General features: G+C 41.5%; 1 protein-coding gene across 4 annotated transcripts in view; it reads left to right on the top strand.

The window, feature by feature from the left end:
• The window catches only part of LOC124291908 (ras association domain-containing protein 1-like), a 116,775-nt gene extending 96,451 nt beyond the window's left edge, over window positions 1-20,324 (top strand). For all 4 annotated transcript variants that reach the window (XM_046728979.1, XM_046728980.1, XM_046728978.1 and 1 more), the window contains 6 exons: window positions 40-350; window positions 7,298-7,453; window positions 8,253-8,446; window positions 11,484-11,593; window positions 12,046-12,164; window positions 19,154-20,324. In XM_046728979.1, the coding sequence (XP_046584935.1) occupies window positions 40-350; window positions 7,298-7,453; window positions 8,253-8,446; window positions 11,484-11,593; window positions 12,046-12,164; window positions 19,154-19,435 (1,172 nt within the window). In that variant the 3' untranslated portion in view covers window positions 19,436-20,324. The remainder of the gene's footprint in view (window positions 1-39; window positions 351-7,297; window positions 7,454-8,252; window positions 8,447-11,483; window positions 11,594-12,045; window positions 12,165-19,153) is intronic.
• The last annotated feature ends 303 nt before the right edge of the window (window positions 20,325-20,627 follow it).

Here is a 20,627-nt window from a genome sequence, read left to right as displayed (position 1 = left end):
ACTCACTCGTACACACTGACGTTTGTTCTCTGTTTTCAGACTGCCAGTACACCTGCCATCACAACTGTGTAGGGTCTGTGACATTAGACTGTACCTCCGTGTCCCAGGGATCTCCGAACGGGGAGGACGCACCCAAAACTGGCAGTGCAGCAGAGACCTCACTATCACAACCAAAACTACGCAACTCACCAAAGTCCAGCATATCTAAAAACAATGTGTTACAAAGCTCACAAAATGAGGATATTTCACAAAGACTTGCACAACTGTCAACGTCGTCGGTACCGGGCGTGGCCCAGCGGGTGGAACAACCCGTGGACAATTCCGTGGATGTGCCAGCAGACAATACCAATGTAAGCAACTCTGTGATATTCTGTGTTGGATATATGTGGCGGTTGGAGCACTGATTTCTGGTTAATGTAAAATATCTGTAGTCCTAACATGTCGCTACGGAGGTAAGATTTATGGAATACTAATATGACTAATTGCACTTGCTTAGTTGATGTGTCTGATCAACTAATCCCTTAATACTTGGAGGCAGTGTCTTAAAGCGGATCAGCTATGAGTAACTGTTGCACAATTTTACTGAAATATCAAGAAATCTGACTGATATAGAAAATGTATCTTATTTAGAGTAATTGTTGATGTCTGCAGATAGTATCACATGCTTCTTGGACATATCCACAAGTTTTCTGTGGCTTTAGCCGCTTGTCCGACTCCCAAGTCTAGTAAAAATCTGTTTGGTCTAATAAGCACAGGTAATAATTGTTCAGTGTAGTGCTTATAAAATTCAACTGAAATTATGCTTAGCGCCATGTTTAGGCCATCCTCGATAATGTCCAGGGTATACGTTACGATAACTCTCCACTATACCCTGGATGCATCTACAGCTCGGCCCGATGATTTTATTACCTCCCTTTGCTGGCTCTGCATTCTCACAGCAGCCAATCAGATATGCCGCCATTAAAACCGAGCTTGCCAGTGTCAACAAAAATAGCGATCGCAGCCGCCAAAGTTTGTTCTCAGTGCGACTCAGATTTGGAAGGGGGAACATACAGACAAATTGACAGGTCTGAAACCTTAAAAAAAATATATCAATGAACTCCTTCTTTCAGAGTATCTGCAACAATATATTATTGTGTTGACAAGTTTAATCGGTTAGATGATTCAAAAAGCGAAAGTGAGTTATGATTGGTATGCTCAACTTCCCAGCGTAGACACCTGATTGGATAAAAATCCAACCAAGGGAGATAATAAAATCATTGGGCCGAGCCGTAGATGCATCCAGGGCATAGTGGAGAGTTATCATAACGTATACCCTGGAGATTATCGAGGATGTGTTTGGGCAAGTCGACTTAAAATGCTTTGGCACTGACTACAGTTGTAATTGATGGATGAGCAAATTCTTCTGATATTTTATTCAAACAGTACATCATTATTAATCCAAACAGATTTCTAATGTCAAAAAGCGAAAATGAGACATGGAGAAAATAATCTTTGTATAAAGGAAAAACTGTGAATATGATCTTTTATCCTCAATTGACCTGCCCTTGAGGTAGGAAAAGACAATTCTGCTTTAACTACATTCCAAACTCTCAAAGTCCTGGAAAGATTTTTTAATTTAAAGTTTTTCTTTATCTGTTCTCTTCTAAATGCTTTTTGAAAAGTAGCATTCCAACATCTGGCCCATCTGGTGTTTGTTTTTTAAATGAATGGGATGTTTTCTGTTGAGTAATATGATCCTGCCCCAGGGCACATGGAAAGGAAGGCAGGTTGCATGACGTTCTCCAAATACACATCTTTCTGTCTATTGCAGAAATCCCATATAGGAAAATTAAAAAAAGCAAGTATTTGGTACCAGTTTAGGTTTTTGCACACGTGTTTTTTTCTTTCCAAATAGTATTTGTGGAGTTGTAGAGGACAGAAGGTTGTGAGCAACTCAGTCCTGTAGACAAGATGCATGTGATTGTTCCTGTCAGCTTTCGAGAAGTATGGCTTGTTTATCATGACCTTGTATGAATGATTCATTTCACTGTCAGGAGTTCCATGGTGTCTTATATTGGGAGGATGGGCTCAGGATATTATGGAAGTGTGATTCCAGTGTGTTGGACGCAGAAATTTCATGAAGTACCCCCAAACTCAAATCCTGTGCGTCCTTGGGGACGCAATATAATATTTTTGTGGGAAAGAACTTTCTGAGTTTGTAATGATATCCCATATTAAAATATAAACATTGTGTTTACAATCATTATTCTAATGAATCAAAGCAACACATATTCTATAATCATTATTGATTGGCAGTATCACATATTGATTTCATGCAAATTGGGGCGGTAAGCATAGTGGTTATTATCAAATGACCCGGAAGCATCCCCACATGGGCATGATCATTGATTTCATGTTGCAAATATTGATGGACTCTCAGAATAAATATGGACTCTCAGAATACATATGCCCTGAGTCCACAATACCCCCACTTTCGAAGAAAGGGGTCAGGGTAGACATTTATGTGTGTATTGTTACGTCAGTCATATCGTTGCGCACCAAATCGGTACATACAGGGGACTAGGGTAGACGTGTGTTAGTTGTGGTATCAGTTGAGGCTAGGGTAGATGTCAGTGTGATAATTGTTTTGAATTGCATACTTGAATGGTAGATAACGTGTGTTAAAGTTCAAATAGGGTGCAATAAATGTAAAGAAAGGTAAATATTCAATATCTCAAAGCAGAGTTATTAGTTAAAAGATTTTCCATAATCACCATATTTAGCATGTTGTTCCAATAATCTCCGTCCCCACAATCCCTGACCAACTTCAAGACCATTTTGCAAGTAATCTTGTGAGCACCTTCTACTGAAACTGAACATTTGCTCCACAATTAATATATTCTTGTGTAAGATGTATGTAATAAATGAAGTATATAACTAAAGATGTATGTAATAAATGATGTATATAACTAAAGATGTATGTAATAAATGAAGTATATAACTAAAGATGTATGTAATAAATGAAGTATATAACTAAAGATGTATGATTAAAGATGATGTATATAACTAAAGATGTATGTAATAAATGAAGTATATAACTAAAGGTGTATGTAATAAATGAAGTATATAACTAAAGATGTATGTAATAAATGAAGTATATAACTAAAGGTGTATGTAATAAATGATGTATATAACTAAAGATGTATATGATAACTAAAGATGTATGTATAACTAGAGATGTATATAATTAAAGATGTATATATATATAACTAAAGATGTACATGATTAAAGATGTATATATATATATAACTAAAGATGTACATGATTAAAGATGTATATAACTAAAGATGTACGTAACTGCGACAAAGACAATCAGTCTACAAGACTCCCTCCCTTGCTCCACTCACTTTCACTTCAAGAAAACATTAACTGCTGGGAATTGTAGTGTAGCATCTTGGGTAATGGTATTTTCAATTCCAATCTTCGCTGAGTGCGATCCTGAGGGGGTGATTACATGGGTTATAACCGTCACAACATTACTGTAGTGGTGTGGGCATATAAAACGTCCAGGAGAGTAAGACCACCCTCTAGCTGGTTGAGTCAGAGGAGCTTCAAAAGGCAGCCTGCCACAGTCACTGATGGGATTTCAGAGTAGGTTCCCGGTACGCCATACATAAGGGAACTTGTTAAATACAATGTGTGACCCAGCTTACTGTGTATCCATGTACACCGACATGATAGTGTATCTGTACCCTGACATGATTGTGTACCTATGTACCCTGACATGATTGTGTACCTGTGTACCCATCTGATATGATTGTGTACCCTGACATGATTGTGTACCTGTGTACCCCTCTGATATGCTTGTGTACCTGTGTACCCTGACGTGATTGTGTACATGTGTACCCTGCTGATATGATTGTGTACCTGTGTACCCTGACATGATTGTGTACCTGTGTACCCCTCTGATATGATTGTGTACCTGTGTACCTTGACATGATTGTGTACCTGTGTACCCAACTGATATGATTGTGTACCTGACATGATTGTGTACCTGACATGATTGTGTACCTGTGTACCCCGATATGATTGTGTACCTGTGTACCCCGATATGATTGTGTGCCTGTGTACCCCTCTGATATGATTGTGTACCTGTGTACCCCTCTGACATAATTGTGTACCTGTGTACCCCTCTGATATGATTGTGTACCTGTGTACCCCTCTGACATGATTGTGTACCTGTGTACCCCTCTGACATAATTGTGTACCTGTGTACCCCAATATAATTGTGTACCTGTGTACCCCGATATGATTGTTTGCCTGTGTACCCCTCTGATATGATTGCGTACCTGTGTACCCTGACATAATTGTGTAACTGTGTACCCCAATATGATTGTGTACCTGTGTACCCTGATATGATTGTGTACCTGTGTACCCCGATATGATTGTGTACCTGTGTACCCCTCTGATATGATTGTGTGCCTCTCTGATGTGAGGATATTTCCGAGAGAGGGAGTATGATGATAATATTGGATTCATACAAAGAACCATAACTTCTGAATAAACTAATAGGCTGAAAATGTCAGTGTGACCTGGATGGAATTTTGTCACTGTGGAACATCTTGCCACATGTGCATAAGTTTAAAATGGAGGCATTTCCTTGATTCGAGGTGAAACTTTGGCAGCCATGGTGGCCCACTGAGTGTTCTGTCGCCAGTCCATCTCCAGTGAATGGTGGGAGCAGTGAGTGAGTGAGGGAGAACTTCTTGAACTTAATCAACTCATAGGTTTTGCATATTGAGTAGTTTAGTTCAAAATTAAATAATTTAAAATTTTGGTAACTTTAATTTCTGCCTGTTGAAATGAATCGAAGTAGTCCTGGTAACACCTTTACTTCATTATATTTCAATAGACAGAAACTAAAATCATTACATGATTTTGGAAATTAAACATCACAGTGACAACAAATTCCACACTTTATTGTCCAATGATATATTAGGGGGAATATTATCAGGGACTTTCCTCCCCCTTGTATTTATGAGTTCAGGGGACTCTTAGTTATACCTTTGGAGGGTCCCAGACATAAAACTGGAGCTCACTGAGTGACAACTGTACCAACAAGAGATCAAATAGGACAACTTCTTTGAGTAGCATTTAAGAGTTTGTGTGATGAACGAGGAGAGTTCTATGGATATACAACTTCTTTAATATTAATGTGAGCTCATATTAATATTAAAGAAGTTGCATATCAATAGAACTTTCCTGTTGTTCATCAAATATGTTTTTGTTGAGCCCTGGGACAAAACAGTAATATTTGTATGGCAAACAGTAAATTTTGTGAAAAGCTGAAATAGAGTTAGTTTTAAGGCTTCAAATCGATATACATTTTGCATCCCATGGGATTTAGAGTACAAAGTAATTCCATCCACAGTTATTTCTATGATTTTAAACATGATGCATTTAATGAAAACTTCGACAATTAAATTTTGAATAATCATATCATTATTTAAAACAAATATATTACATCATCCAAAGAAGAGTAATTGATCTTTGTGCTGTGATAATATCTGATGAAGCAGTAACTGGTGTAGCGTGGCGTGTTTCACTTACTGATGGCCCTATGTGTATCAATATTCCTGTGAATGATGGTAGTATCAACTCTCATTGTATCGATACCTGGATCTTGTATACCTGATGCATATAGGTGACAGCTGGTTAGTCTAGCAGTGGACAGTTCAGCAAGTGGTTGTGGCCTAGAAACTGTTACTAAGGTGGTACATTAATCCCTTTTTGTTTGGTGGGTAATAAATGTGAAATGTAATTAAATAATCATTTAATAATTTGTTTAAAGATATTTTGAAAATAACTATAACCCCTCTGTCGTGAGAATTCAAAGATTTCATCGTCAGGCCAAATCTTTTCAGGAAATGTCATTTTATCAGAATAGTTTTTTCAGTCTCACTTCATATCACCAATTAAAAAGAATTTTAAAAACTAAAGCTAATGCAAAAATAATTTCAAAACCATTATTTCCAGCAGAACAAATGTTGATAGAATCTTACCTTGTCATTAATCAAACTGTTGCATCAGTGACGGTTCGGTTCCCGAGCTGTTTAAAAGCTTTCATATTTACTTGGTGTTGTAAACCTAAGCTAGCTGTACCAAGCTGATACATCAGCAGTAACAACCCAAATAAATAATTAAGTGTTCCCACCCTTTTCCTACAAGAGATTGTTGGGGCGGGGTCGTTTGGCGTACAAGCATGCATGTTCACTGCCAGACTACACCGTGGATGTCGACACGTAATGGAGACCTGGTTAGAGGCCAACTACAGATATGGTTTATCATGTTTCTATGTTTGTGTGTGTTGATGTGTTTTATATTACAAATATTGTTGATAGTTACTTCAAGTAGTTCATACAGGTTAGCGATCATATTGCATGTCTGTTGCCGTGACAACACATCACACCTCACCTTGTTGTTTATTGTGCATGATGTTTTCAAAACGTGATGTATCGTGTTATATATCTGTGTTTCTACATAATCTCCATTGATGTTGGTAATTGTACAGAATGTCATGTTTAAGTTAAATGATGGAATTACTGTTGTCCTTTCTCATGTCATGTGTTTGAGTGTTTTATCATTTTGACAAAATCCATGTGATCAGTTTGCGAGTGGCGGGATGGGAATTAGCCCTCACAATGTTCACTAAGTGGGTCTGTGTATTGAGCTGGTCAATATGAAATATATCTCATCAGTCTGGAAGGGCATGAATAACTCACAATATCTCTGTCTTGTGATTTATCTGTAGCATAGAAGACATTGAATATAGACATTTAGAGTTATTTGTCCTAAATGTCTTACGTAAGAGGTGAGCAAGATGGTCAAGCTCACTCACAAGGTCGATGCATGTGATCACATCTCATTTGCATAGAATGATGCTCTTGATGTGAATCACTGGACTGTTAGGTCTAGACTCAATTATTTACATACTACATTCATACAGCTGGAATATTGCTGTGTGTGACAATAAATAACCCAAATTTTGAGATTTCATAATTTTATGTGAGAAGTAGTACCATCTGTTAGATCAGCAGCATAAGCCCAAATATGGTCATGTGTATTACTTATCGTCATGGAAACGGAAGGCAAAGTAGCTCCTCTTAAATCATGGAAAACTGTAATAATGAGTTTGTGTATCAGTGCTTAGTATACTATGAGAAGAAGTGGAAGGATTACAGGATTAGTTCTAGTCCAAGCACTAATCATGTGTATTGTTTCTAGTCCAAGCACTAATCATGTGCATTGTTTCTAGGAGAAGGACGAGACAGACAGTGGATACCGGTCAGGGACGATTCCCGATGAGAAACTTCCCAAAATGCCAAGCCAGGCAACGCTCAATCGGGATGAATTGAGAAGAAAGATTGCAGAATATAATCACTTGGTGCCTGGATCAGAGTTTGAATTAACGGTGAGACAAGGGAGAGAAGAAAGTCAAGACATCAATGGTTATAAAAACTTTTGGGGAGTGATTGTGGATATATTATTCAGTTTTTTCTAAAATCCATACTAGAAACTAACTGTTAAATAAGTGGCAATTTTATGAGTTTTGACAGCTTTAGGAATACTCCTTTCACGACCAAAACTAGGCTATGCAACAAGTACAGTGTTGCTTTTTGGGTAGTATGGGGCCACATTGAGCTAAGGTATATAAACTGTTACCATTAAGGTGCCCAGGATCCGGTGATCATTGAATCCTGCTGCTATTCAAGCTGTCAGATTATGATTTGTCAGTTGTGAGAGTATCACAGAAGTGGTTCAACAGCTACTATCTGCATTACACACGGCTCTCATCCTTGAACCTGACACTGTGATGTAATGAAAAGGTTACACTCACTCACTCACATGCTCGCTCGATCTTTTTTGTGATCTAGAGAAATAGATGTGTGCATCAAATATGTCCAGTGTATGAAATAAGCCAAATTCCAGTCAGACATCAGGGCTGGTAACTTCAAAATTTGACCAGTCCAAAATGGATTTAACCAGACCAGACACCAAGATATGACTCAGATGTATATAACATCTTAAATCTTTTACCAGACCATCGGCCTGGCTAGCTGGAAATCTAAACCGTCTGTCTGAAATCTAACCCGTCTCAGGCGGTCGGACGGGCCTTATTTCATACACTGATATTACAGATGAAAATTTGAGCAGTTTTAGAGTGACTTTTATCAGGTACTTGACATGGATCTTCAATGTTGGTATTGCAGGGGGAGACGGGAGAAGCATTCCAAGGCTTCATCAAGGTGACGCTGAACCTCATCAGGCCAATCACCATGTCGCTGAGCATGAGGCCGCCGTCCATCTATGACCTGCTCACCAAGGAGCACATCATCGAGCAGAACACACAGTCGGTCTCCTTCTACATGCCCCGAGACACCATCAAGTCCATACATGTGTCCAGGTATATAACTTAATAGTGTTCTACATCGAGACACCATCAAGTCCATACATGTATCCAGGTATATAACTTAATAGTGTTCTACATCCAGACACCATCAAGTCCATACATGTGTCCAGGTATATAACTTTATAGTGTTCTACATTGAGACACCATCAAGTCCATACATGTGTCCAGGTATATAACTGAATAGTGTTCTACATTGAGACACCATCAAGTCCATACATGTGTCCAGGTATATAACTTAATAGTGTTCCTCATCGAGACACCATCAAGTCCATACATGTGTCCAGGTATATATCTAAATAATGTTCTACATGCCCCGAGACACCATCAAGTCCATACATGTGTCCAGGTATATAACTTAATAGTGTTCTACATTGAGACACCATCAAGTCCATACATGTGTCCAGGTATATAACTTAATAGTGTTCTTAATAGTGTTCCTCATCGAGACACCATCAAGTCCATACATGTGTCCAGGTATATATCTAAATAACGTTCTACGTGCCCCGAGACACCATCAAGTCCATACATGTGTCCAGGTATATATCTAAATAATGTTCTACATGCCCCGAGACACCATCAAGTCCATACATGTGTCCAGGTATATAACTTTATAGTGTTCCTCATCGAGACACCATCAAGTCCATACATGTGTCCAGGTATATAACTTAATAGTGTTCTACATTGAGACACCATCAAGTCCATACATGTGTCCAGGTATATAACTTAATAGTGTTCTACATTGAGAACCATCAAGTCCATACATGTGTCCAGGTATATAACTTAATAGTGTTCTACATTGAGACACCATCAAGTCCATACATGTGTCCAGGTATATAACTTAATAGTGTTCCTCATCGAGACACCATCAAGTCCATACATGTGTCCAGGTATATATCTAAATAACGTTCTACGTGCCCCGAGACACCATCAAGTCCATACATGTGTCCAGGTATATAACTTAATAGTGTTCCTCATCGAGACACCATCAAGTCCATACATGTGTCCAGGTATATATCTAAATAACGTTCTACATGCCCCGAGACACCATCAAGTCCATACATGTGTCCAGGTATATAACTTAATAGTGTTCTACATTGAGACACCATCAAGTCCATACATGTGTCCAGGTATATAACTTAAAGGTCACATGCAACGTAAAACACAACTTTGCAGATTCTAATACCTTTCGGTATGGACTTACCGAAACAAAGCGTCAAAAATGCAAATTCAACTTATAAAGTTGAAAAATAACGCGATGGAAAAAAACGCGCGAAATCGGAGTTCAAACGTTTCACTAATTTTCCCCAGACTTTTCTGGGGAATACGGGTTTCAACAGCTGGGCTGCGCTCATAGCACGTGCGCAGTGAAATAGGTTCGCGCAACTTGGAAGCGGGCTGTCTGGTGAATACTCGGTGAAGGCTTTGGTGTGAGCAATTTTCATAATGTTTTGTTGATATCTCACAGGCGAGCTTTTATATGTTATGACAGTAAATAAACTGTTTATATAATTTCATTTGTCTATTTCACCACACGTTCTTCTTACCGAGTCACTTTCTCAGTTCGATACTTAAAAGCAATGTCATTATTGAGCGTTGACACAATTTCTAACTGTGATATAGATATGTCGCTGTCACAGACAAAACTCAATGTCTTGTTTTATTGACACCTGTGTGTCTGCCTGCCTGTCTGCTAATGACAATATTCAATACACAACTGCGATCACTGACCACATGCAATTTGAACTTAACACCAATCAGGCTATACACCATAAACAAAACGCATTGATTTATGGCCCGAGTTCGGTCTCTGTCACATTATGTAATTACACAGACAGGCAGGTGTGATACTTGAACACATGACATGTTATGATGTCTGTTGATTGCAAAATGTTATACACAAAAAATGAGCATGTATTTACAAAACCCAACATCTCTATATATACACACACAATGAGCCGTGAAGGAGGCATCTGCTAATGAACCAGCCGTTACACTTGAGTGCACACCCACCCGCTCTGACTGGGTTCGGTATCCCGGCTGCTTCGTTTCTTGGGAAGTAAACCGAAGTACAAAATATTGCACTTTTGATTTGCGATTATACGCTTATAATTTTGTTTATTTGTTTTTTCATAATCAGCAATGCATATTATGTCATGAAGAAGTGATAATTGTGTTTTTATTATGTTTGATTATTTGGTTGCATGTGACCTTTAATAGTGTTCCTCATCGAGACACCATCAAGTCCATACATGTGTCCAGGTATATATCTAAATAACGTTCTACGTGCCCCGAGACACCATCAAGTCCATACATGTGTCCAGGTATATAACTTAATAGTGTTCCTCATCGAGACACCATCAAGTCCATACATGTGTCCAGGTATATATCTAAATAACGTTCTACGTGCCCCGAGACACCATCAAGTCCATACATGTGTCCAGGTATATATCTAAATAATGTTCTACATGCCCCGAGACACCATCAAGTCCATACATGTGTCCAGGTATATATCTAAATAATGTTCTACGTGCCCCGAGACACCATCAAGTCTGTACATGTGTCCAGGTATATATCTAAATAATGTTCTACGTGCCCCGAGACACCATCAAGTCCATACATGTGTCCAGGTATATATCTAAATAATGTTCTACGTGCCCCGAGACACCATCAAGTCTGTACATGTGTCCAGGTATATATCTAAATAACGTTCTACGTGCCCCGAGACACCATCAAGTCCGTACACGTGTCCAGGTATATATCTAAATAACGTTCTATGTGCCCCGAGACATTATCAAGTCCATACATGTGTCAAGGTATATGTCATGTGTCCAGGTGTATGTCTAAACAGTGTTCTACATGCCCCGAGACACCAAGTCCATACACATGTCCAGGTATATATCTAAATTATGCTCTACATGCCCCGTAGACACCATCAAGTCCATAGATGTGTCCAGGTATATATAATGCTCTACGTGCCCCAAGGCACCATCAAGTTCTAACAGTTACTTATGTGAGAATGATATTTTTCCAGTGAGACGACTACGAAGGAAGTTGTAGCAGCTCTGCTGAAGAAGTTCCACATTCTGGATCACCCTCGCAAGTTTGCCATGTATGAACAGGAGTTCTCCAAAAACAAGCTTGGTGAGTACACAGACAGAGGGCCCCTCTCGGTGTATTCCACAACCTACATAGTACCTCCGTCAGCAATGGAGGAATGATACAGCAGGAATTCACTACAAACAACACATCCTTTACTCTATAGTTTTCAGAACAGAAATTTGATGAGCACTTTGATTTGAAGAAGTGTTATAGAAACAATTGGAAAAGCTTTGTAAAGTTCATGACAGCAGCCAGGTCAGTGTCATGTGATGTGTCATGTGATGTGTCATGTGACATGTCATGTGTTGGTCACATGCAGCAATCTAGGCCCATTGTCAAGTCTTGACTTTGTCCAGTTTGCATGCCTGTCTAAAATCAGGTTGAGTGATATGGCTGTTTGGGCAAGGGGAGGTAATCATCCACTATGAGATGGGTTACACTCAAAAGAAGACTGGAGAGTGTTTGATTCTAACAATATATATTCTAATTTTCAGTGAGGCTGAAGAGAGTTGGTGACAAGGACTACCCTCTGCAGGTCTTCCTCAACTGGGACCCACGTAGATTTACAAACTACCGCCTGGTACTACAAGAAAATGAGACAGGAGAGATAGTGGTAAGTTGTGCTGGTAGATATGAGGCTGTAGATGTCTCAGTCCCACATTTGTACCTCTGAAGGCCATCTTACAATGCTTCACATATAAGAATTTATAGTCAGGTAGCAATCGTTGATCAGCTGACTTATTCCTTCTTTTTTAGAGTTAGAAAGAATAGACTTGACGATATCGCGTATTGAATTTGTAAATTTTTCCTTATCCTGACTCATGCTCTTTTGCTTGTCTTCTTCTTCTTGCGAACATAGTGGAACACTTGTATCTCCTTAATTGAAGCTCCCTTCAATGTAAAATCACTAATTGGTACTCACCACGAGTTGCCTCCCTTGCCCTTTTGGCGGGAACAGGTGTCGCCACCCTCTGGCCTCATGCTTCACTCTCTCCTTCTTCGCCCAGTGAGCAGGATGTGAGCGCGCCTGTGTCTCCTTACACACTATATCCTTTGGTTTTTTCTTAGTTTATTACCTCTTATAGGTTACTATAGAGGTATAGCTAGTATCCTTCATTAATTTGCATTGATATTTAATCGTATTTCTACCGTTTATTCACGGAGTTCGCGGATTGTTCAGCTAGTATTTACGCTGATGAAAATCTGTACTATTTGCAATTTACGCTTTTCAATTGCTGACCCGCATGTATTATGCCCTAGTTGTGCTACGCGCCTTGTAGCGTTTGATACACGCTGCAGTTACTGCATTAATCTATCCAATTCTGCTTTTCATAAATATCTTTAAGTCGTGAGGCGTACACGCGCAGATAGGTCACGCAAAAACAAGGGTTAGACATGGCCGATACATCGATTCCCCTTCCAGTCAGCTGCTGTCGATAGACCCTCCCGCCTGGTGTGTTTCGCAAGAGACTCCGCCGGAAGATGGGCGTGGGATGCAGTCCGCCAACACTAAGAAGCGCCCTGCCTCCCCAGACGCCCCGGCCATCGCAGATAAAGTCCAAGAGGGCCACGACGTCTTCCCAACGCAGACTTCGACCCCAGGGCAGCGTCGACATCTAAGGGGAAGTCTACGGTCGCCAAGAACTTTCTCAGCCGAGATTGTTCCAGCCGCCGAACTGGGCCTCTACGATGATCAGCCGATCATCATCCCTGACGACGCCACAAGAAGCTTAACCGGGTGACAGCTACAGTGACATCAGCAGAGATCGCCATGCAGCCTGATGCCTCTACACTGATGTCAGACGACTTCCCTGAGGGGTCAGCAGCTGTCATCGCAGAGAGGGCACCGACTACTTCTGCCGTCGCCCAGACCATCCCAGACGAGCTGTTGCGGCAGATCATGACCATGATGGAGGGCCACTACAGTCGGGGAAGCAGCCAGCCCAGGGCCCGAGCAACGCAGACGATACCCCCAGAGGCACCCCCAGTCAGCGTAGCAGCCACGACGAAGCAGCCTTCGGTGAAGGAAGTCACAGACCACCTCAACGAAGGGCGCAGATGTACAGTCGTCGCGAAGGCCTTCGCGAAGACGGAGAGATCGTCATCATCCTCGGCCTCGCCCTCAGATGCAGACTCAGACCACCAGACGCCACGGAAACCGTCCACGGAAGTCAAGGCGCCGCCCCAGGTCCGGACGCAGAGGAAGCTGCACGGCGGCCGCCACACAGATCGTCATCGCCCCAGAAGGACGCCGAGGGACTATTCAAGAGCTTCACGAAGGCCGTCAACATTCTCCTCGCAGATCTAGGTCTTCCCATAGACGCAGATCACCTAGACGATCTCCACGCCGCTCACCACGCCGATCTCCACGCACATCACCTCGCAGGTCATCACACAAGTCGGCACACAGGTCTACACTCAGGTCTCCCGAGTGTCACCCGACATAGAGATAGCAGCCCAGAGGTCACCATCAGAAGAGCATCAACCTCTCATCTCCGATGCTGGTACAGAAGATGATGGAGGCATCATCTTCTCAGACGCTGAGATAAGATATTGGATGGTAAACAACCTAGATTTATCTTCACCGTCCAAGAGTGGCAACTCAGCGCAGACATACCTGATGAAGGAAGACGATGCAGACGCCATCACCTTACCTCCGATCGACCCGATTGCCGCGGTGCCACATAATCTAGATACAGCCTTCATTAAAGCTACGAAAGTGCAGACTCCACATCTGCCGAACTTTCACGCTAAGAAGTTCTCCACGCACAACATGGACCCCTTCCTGAAGGCACAAGACATCGATGAAAACTACAAGCTGATCAGCGATGTTAAGAACAAGAACTACAAGATTGACGATCGCAAGCTGGTGCAGATAGAAAACATGACGAGACGCATGTTCTTTGGCCTAAATAGATCTAGAACGATCAATGAGACACTTATCACCAGATTTCGTAATACGACCTCTGAAGATGATAGGATGATCTACTCGGCCCTACTGATGCAAAAGAAGGACCAGCAGTTCCTTACAGATCATCTCACATCTGTCTCAGCAGCACTGACCTTAGCTCGTCGTCAAGGCCTCCTCGCTTCCTGCAGCTGGGGTGAGAACTTTACAGCTCCACTCTATACAGCCCCGCGGGTCATCCCCAAACATCTTTGACGGAGGAATAGACAAAGTCTCCAAGGAAGTCACTAAGGACTCCAGAGAAGTCCTTATGATCAAGTCGATGGACACGCTTAGCAAGCCATCAGGCAGACTTCACAAAGATACTCAGGGAGATCTAAGTTCTCGGACTACAGAAAGCACGGATAGGAAGATAGCCAGCGCAGGGGAAAGATTCTTTTAAGTCGCCCATATGGCAACTATAGAGGAGGGTCAGGAAGAGGCAGGACACCCAGAGGTTCCCGCAACTATAAACGCTGAAAGACAGGTTCGGAACGACTGGAGTCTTCCACCCCCAGCCGTTCCAGTACAACCGCCACAAGTGGGTGGACGCCTCCAACTACACTGGGAGAACTGGGGAATGTTAAAAGACCCTTATGTCTCCAACATTCTTCAACACGGATTTCAGATCCCACTACAGGCCACGCCTCGCTGACAGTCAACCCTTACAAGTTCGACTTACAGGCACAACAACTACCAAAGTTAAGAGAGGCGGTTACATCACTCATAACCAAGCAGGCCATAGAAGTACTAGATCAAGTAGACATCGAACCAGGCTTCTACTCCCCAGTTTTCCTAGTACCCAAGAAAAACTCCAAGGAGAAATACAGACTCATTTACAACATGAGCTTTTTCAACAGGAATTATCTACGAAAACCACCAAAGTTTCGCATGATACACCTTCCTCAGTTACGCAGTTGATTCGCCCCATGGATTACATGGCCAGTATAGATCTGCAAGACGCTTTATCTACATATCCCGATACATCCCTAATCCAGGAAATATCTAAGATTTACACTAGACGGGCTACATTACCAATGGAAAGTAATTCCCATTCGGCATATCATCAGCCCCTGGCTATTCAATGAGGATAACGAAACCTATTGTCACCTATCTACATCGCCTAGGGCTACGCGAGTGCTCTACCTCGACGACGGGATACAAGTAGATCAAGATCCACAGCATCTCAAACTACAGTTAAACTACATCATAAAGCTACTAACACAGCTAGGATGGTTAGTAAACTTACTCAAGTCGGACCTAGTACCATCGCAAGATCTGCAGTTCCTAGGCATTCGATTTATCACGAATCACAACCGTATCGTCAGACCAGAAGACCGCTGGCTCAAGATCCAACAGACCATTCCACAGCTTCTACTCTCCGCTACCACTACTTACAATGGCAGAGCCGTGTTGGGTCTCTCACATCAGCCCAAGACATGACAGTCTCAGGCAGATTACAGTTACGCCCATTACAGGTCTTCATCAATGCACATCTCGACGACCTACAACCATTCAGTCTACCGAAACGCCTCAGACCTCATCTACTATGGTGGACCAGGAGGTCGAATGTTTCATGCGAAGGTATTTGTTTAGAAGAGCAGGAATTCAAAACCCATCTATATGTAGACGCGCCGCCCAAGGTTGGGGAGCTCATCTCGCCAACCGGACGGCATCAGGGTTATGGAATCAGCAAGAAAGCAAGCTCCATATAAACATGTTAGAGATGAAAGCTGTAATCAACGCCATACTTCATTGGAGCAACATTCTACAGAATGCGACTTAATGATTCATACCGACAACTCGACAGTGGCGCTTCTATGTGAACAAACAAGGTTCAACAAGATCACTGAACCTATTGACTTTAAGCTTTCAACTGTTCGATCTAATACACGATCTAAACCTACATGTCAGAGCATGTCACATTCCCCGAGCCAAGAATGTACTAGCAGACGATTCTCTCGCCACATCAACCGCCACCGACAGAATGGATGCTCAATACAGAAATATTTGCACAGATAATCAAGCAAATAGGAGCCGCTAGTAGATCTATTCGCAACACGCCTCAACAATCAGCTACCGACATTCGTGTCACCAGTCCCAGACCCACAAGCATGGGCAACGGACGCCTAAGCATATCCTGGAAGGGCCTCAATGCGCACGCCGCTTCCGCCAGCAATAATACCTCAAGTGTTACAGAAAATCAGACAAACACAGAGCCTCCAACTCACTTTGGTCGCTACTCTACTGGTCGGCCAGAACGTGGTTTCCCATTCTAATTCAAGAAATCGGTCAACCAACACTAGAGCTACCCAAGCTACAAATCTATTAATACATCCACACACCAAACAGGTGCACGGAAGCCCAGAAGTATTCCAACTTCACGCATGGACTGTATTAAAATGTGTTTAAACAAGAGAGGGTATTCTACCAGGGCGGCAAAGCGTCACGCTTGCCTTACGCTTATTCTACACGAACTTGTAATGACGACAAGTGGCACAGTTTTGAGAATTACGCAGTAAATAAGGGATTTACAGCAAGAGATGCTACTCATCCACAAGTGGCAGATTATTTGTGTTACTTACGGCAAAACAAACATTTAAAAGGCTCGACATTGTCAACATATCTTGCCGCTTTTAGTTCTGTCATTACCATGAGAACGGGTGTTAGATTAACAAGAACTCCAGAGTTACTGGCCTTACTACGGGCTTTCCGATTGAGGACCAAAAGCGGAAGTTCCACGCCCAGCTTGGGATCTGAATATAGTGTTGCAACACCTCACAAGTGAGGCTTATGAACCGCTGGAATCGACAAACTTTGAGCTTCTCTCACAGAAAACGCTTTTCCTGTTATCTCTAGCCACAGCAGCCAGGATGTCGGAAATTCACGCACTAGATTATGAGAGGATACAGTTTGATGACAATCAAAACACAGCACACCTGGGATTAAGATGGGATTTCATCGCCAAAAATCAACTACCAGGTCAACCAGACAGGTTATTTCATATCCCTGCATTATCCTCCATTCTCGATCTCAAGATACACTGGACTTATCTCTATGCCCAGTCAGAGCTCTCAAAATCTATTTTACGACGCTCCAAAACAAGGCTTAAGATTTCTCAAACGATTATTCATTCCCTTGTCGGCAACAACTCAGACAGAAGTCTCTCGCACCACCATATCTATATGGATAAGAACTGTCATACTTCTCAAGCCTACAAGGCAGCAGGACTGGACCCTCCAACAGCATCAAATCCCCATGAAATCAGGGCGTTAGCCTCCACTCTCGCCTTACACGGTAACTGTTCTTTGAATACAATTATGGAAGGATGCTTTTGGAAATCTAACATGGTGTTTGCTAATCACTACCTGAGAGATATCACCACCGAGGACGTCTCAGGCATTCACCATTTCAGTCCCTTGGTCCTCGCACAGCAGTTGACAGTCCCTCTTAAACGTTAACACGTAGTCTTACGAGATTAATATGCATAATTGTTACATGCATTATCTAGCTTATAACTCTACGGAGTTCTAGCAGTATGTATATATGTTCAGTGGTATAGCTTCTCTATCAGAGTCGCTTTGATATTGTTGTTTATAATATCTCAGTATATCATAATGTAAATACCCCAGTATGGCATTATAACCTATGGCTTATAATAGAGGAATTATCCTAAGTCTATGCCTTTATGAAGTTCCCGTAGGGGTTATTACAGTTAAATCTATATAAATCACTAATTCTATAAATCCAAAGTATTCTGTTTTGCCCACCTCCGTTTCCGTTAGGATTCTACAAGCAAAAGAGCATGAGTCAGGATAAGGAAAAATATGTAATTTTTTGAGTAAAATTGATATTTTATACTTATCCTGACTCATGAGGTTAGCCCTCCCATCCTCCCCACATAACACTTTGGATTTCCCTGTAAATTCAAGTGTTGGGCTCGCAAAATCAGGAGAGAGTGAAGCATGAGGCCAGAGGGTGGCGACACCTGTTCCCGCCAAAAGGGCAAGGGAGGCAACTCGTGGTGAGTACCAATTAGTGATTTTACATTGAAGGGAGCTTCAATTAAGGAGATACAAGTGTTCCACTATGTTCGCAAGAAGAAGAAGACAAGCAAAAGAGCATGAGTCAGGATAAGTATAAAATATCAATTTTACTCAAAAAATTACATTTTCGGAACTACTTTCACTGTCTGTTTTCAGAGAAGTAATGTGAAAATCAGTAATAGATAAGACATTAATATTTTCTTGTCAAATATAATCTTATCAAATGACCTGACAAAGATGACATTTTCACTCTTAGCAGCTCCTTTTAGAGAAGATGTAAATATCCGTGTGTTGTCTTGGCTGACTTGTGTCATTGAGGCTAGACGTGCTCATATGATTAACCACCCTTCCTCACTCACTCACCCACCCCATCACTCACTCACTGGAGCGGTGGGGTAGCCTAGTGGTTAAAGCGTCCACTCATCACGCCGAAGACCCGGGTTCGATTCCCCACATGGGCCACTTTGTGAAGCATATTTCTGGTGTCCCTGTCGTGATATTGCTGGAATATTGCTAAAAGCGACGTTAAACCAAACTCACTCACTCACTCACTCACTCAGTATCACTCACTCACCCACCCCATCATTCAATCGATGATCTCTGTTCCAGTGGGAAGGCTTCAGTAGGCCGGAGCTGAATAACTTCCTGAAGGTGTTGGACCGTGAGGAGGAAGAGTGGCGTGAGCCAGCTCCACTACAAGTACAAGGTGATGAAGAGGATCATCAACCAGAGACTCAAGGAACTCAGGAAAGAGCGCAAGACCTCCGGCACCAGCCCATCCTGACACTGGGACACCCCTGTCGTAGTCGCTGCCGCTCCACAGTCACGCCTACAAAGACGACTCTCTTGACGGGGACTCCCAGCAAAGAGGAGACAACCCTTCCTTTTTGAAAATCTGAAGGGATTTTGAGCTTTGTTGCGACTAATTATCAGCCATTCCTGTTTTAACACTTACATCAGCTCTACTTTTAGGCCAGAAGAATTTTTATCTTGGTTTTAAACAATTCTGCTCTGAATCTTTTAGAAGTAAAGACGTGTGCAATAAAACACTACATTATAATGTTTTTTCAATTTTGGTTTAGAATATTTCATTAAGAATATGACCTCAGATCAACCCCAGAAACACTGTTTTATATTTCTTGTAATTACAGAGAAATGTGTACAAAAAGAAATTAAATTGGTCTGGTCTTTTAATAGATTGATGTTAATCCTGAACATTGAAAGCCAATATGCGCTTCTGTTTAATATGGAAACATTGATACCATTCATGTACATTACAGATCTTGGTACAGATTTCTCTACCACTTCTGTCAGTTGTCTAAGGTTGTACTTGCAGACATGACCTGCTTCTTGTATAATGTCTGCAAATGCCAGTGCCTTGGTTTTCTTGAGAGAGCCTTAACACTGTAGATACTGTGACAAACCATGTGATATTACTGGAGATGGAGGGGAAGGGGACGATGACAATACATGCAATGTCTCTAACACTCAAATATGTCATTCAATTTCAAATATTGTTGCATCATGAGGGCTTATGTTTCGTCATTGTTCAGCACTATGATGAATAGTTGTCATTTAAGGCGCTGTTTAGTTTCAATGCATTGCTGTATTTCACTATTTTCACATTATTCTTTTCAAACCTGCAGATATAGAATGTATTTATGTTATGCAAAGATCTCTCCCATAATTTTCCTTGTGCATAATCTGTAATGGGACTTTTGTTTGGGGGCGTGTCTGTTTCTCAAGTGTGTTGCACAACACATTACATTATGAGGTTGTTGATGCACCTTCTTTGACAAGCTGCACCAGGTGCCCTGTACTTCTGTCGACAGCTGCTACATGGGACAGATTGTCAACACCTGGTGTCCACAACCATCAGGTCTTTTATGTGGAGAGAAAATGAACTTCTCTTGTGTGATAGGCTGTGATTTTTAATGTATTGTTGGACATACACTTAGATCTATCTTTGATCAATCTTTGATCAATGTCAGTTTTCTTTAAATGTCATACTTTGTTGTTGAACACAGCTGAGAATGTTTCGTTGGTTAAATGTTGACAAAGAATATCCTTGTCAGGAATTTTT

Source organism: Haliotis rubra, unplaced genomic scaffold (assembly GCF_003918875.1).
Source record: "Haliotis rubra isolate DU_JTF1 unplaced genomic scaffold, ASM391887v1 Scf501, whole genome shotgun sequence".
Classification (NCBI taxonomy): domain Eukaryota; kingdom Metazoa; phylum Mollusca; class Gastropoda; order Lepetellida; family Haliotidae; genus Haliotis; species Haliotis rubra.
Note: the sequence above shows the minus strand (reverse complement) of the source record. Positions and strands in the feature narration are given on the sequence as shown.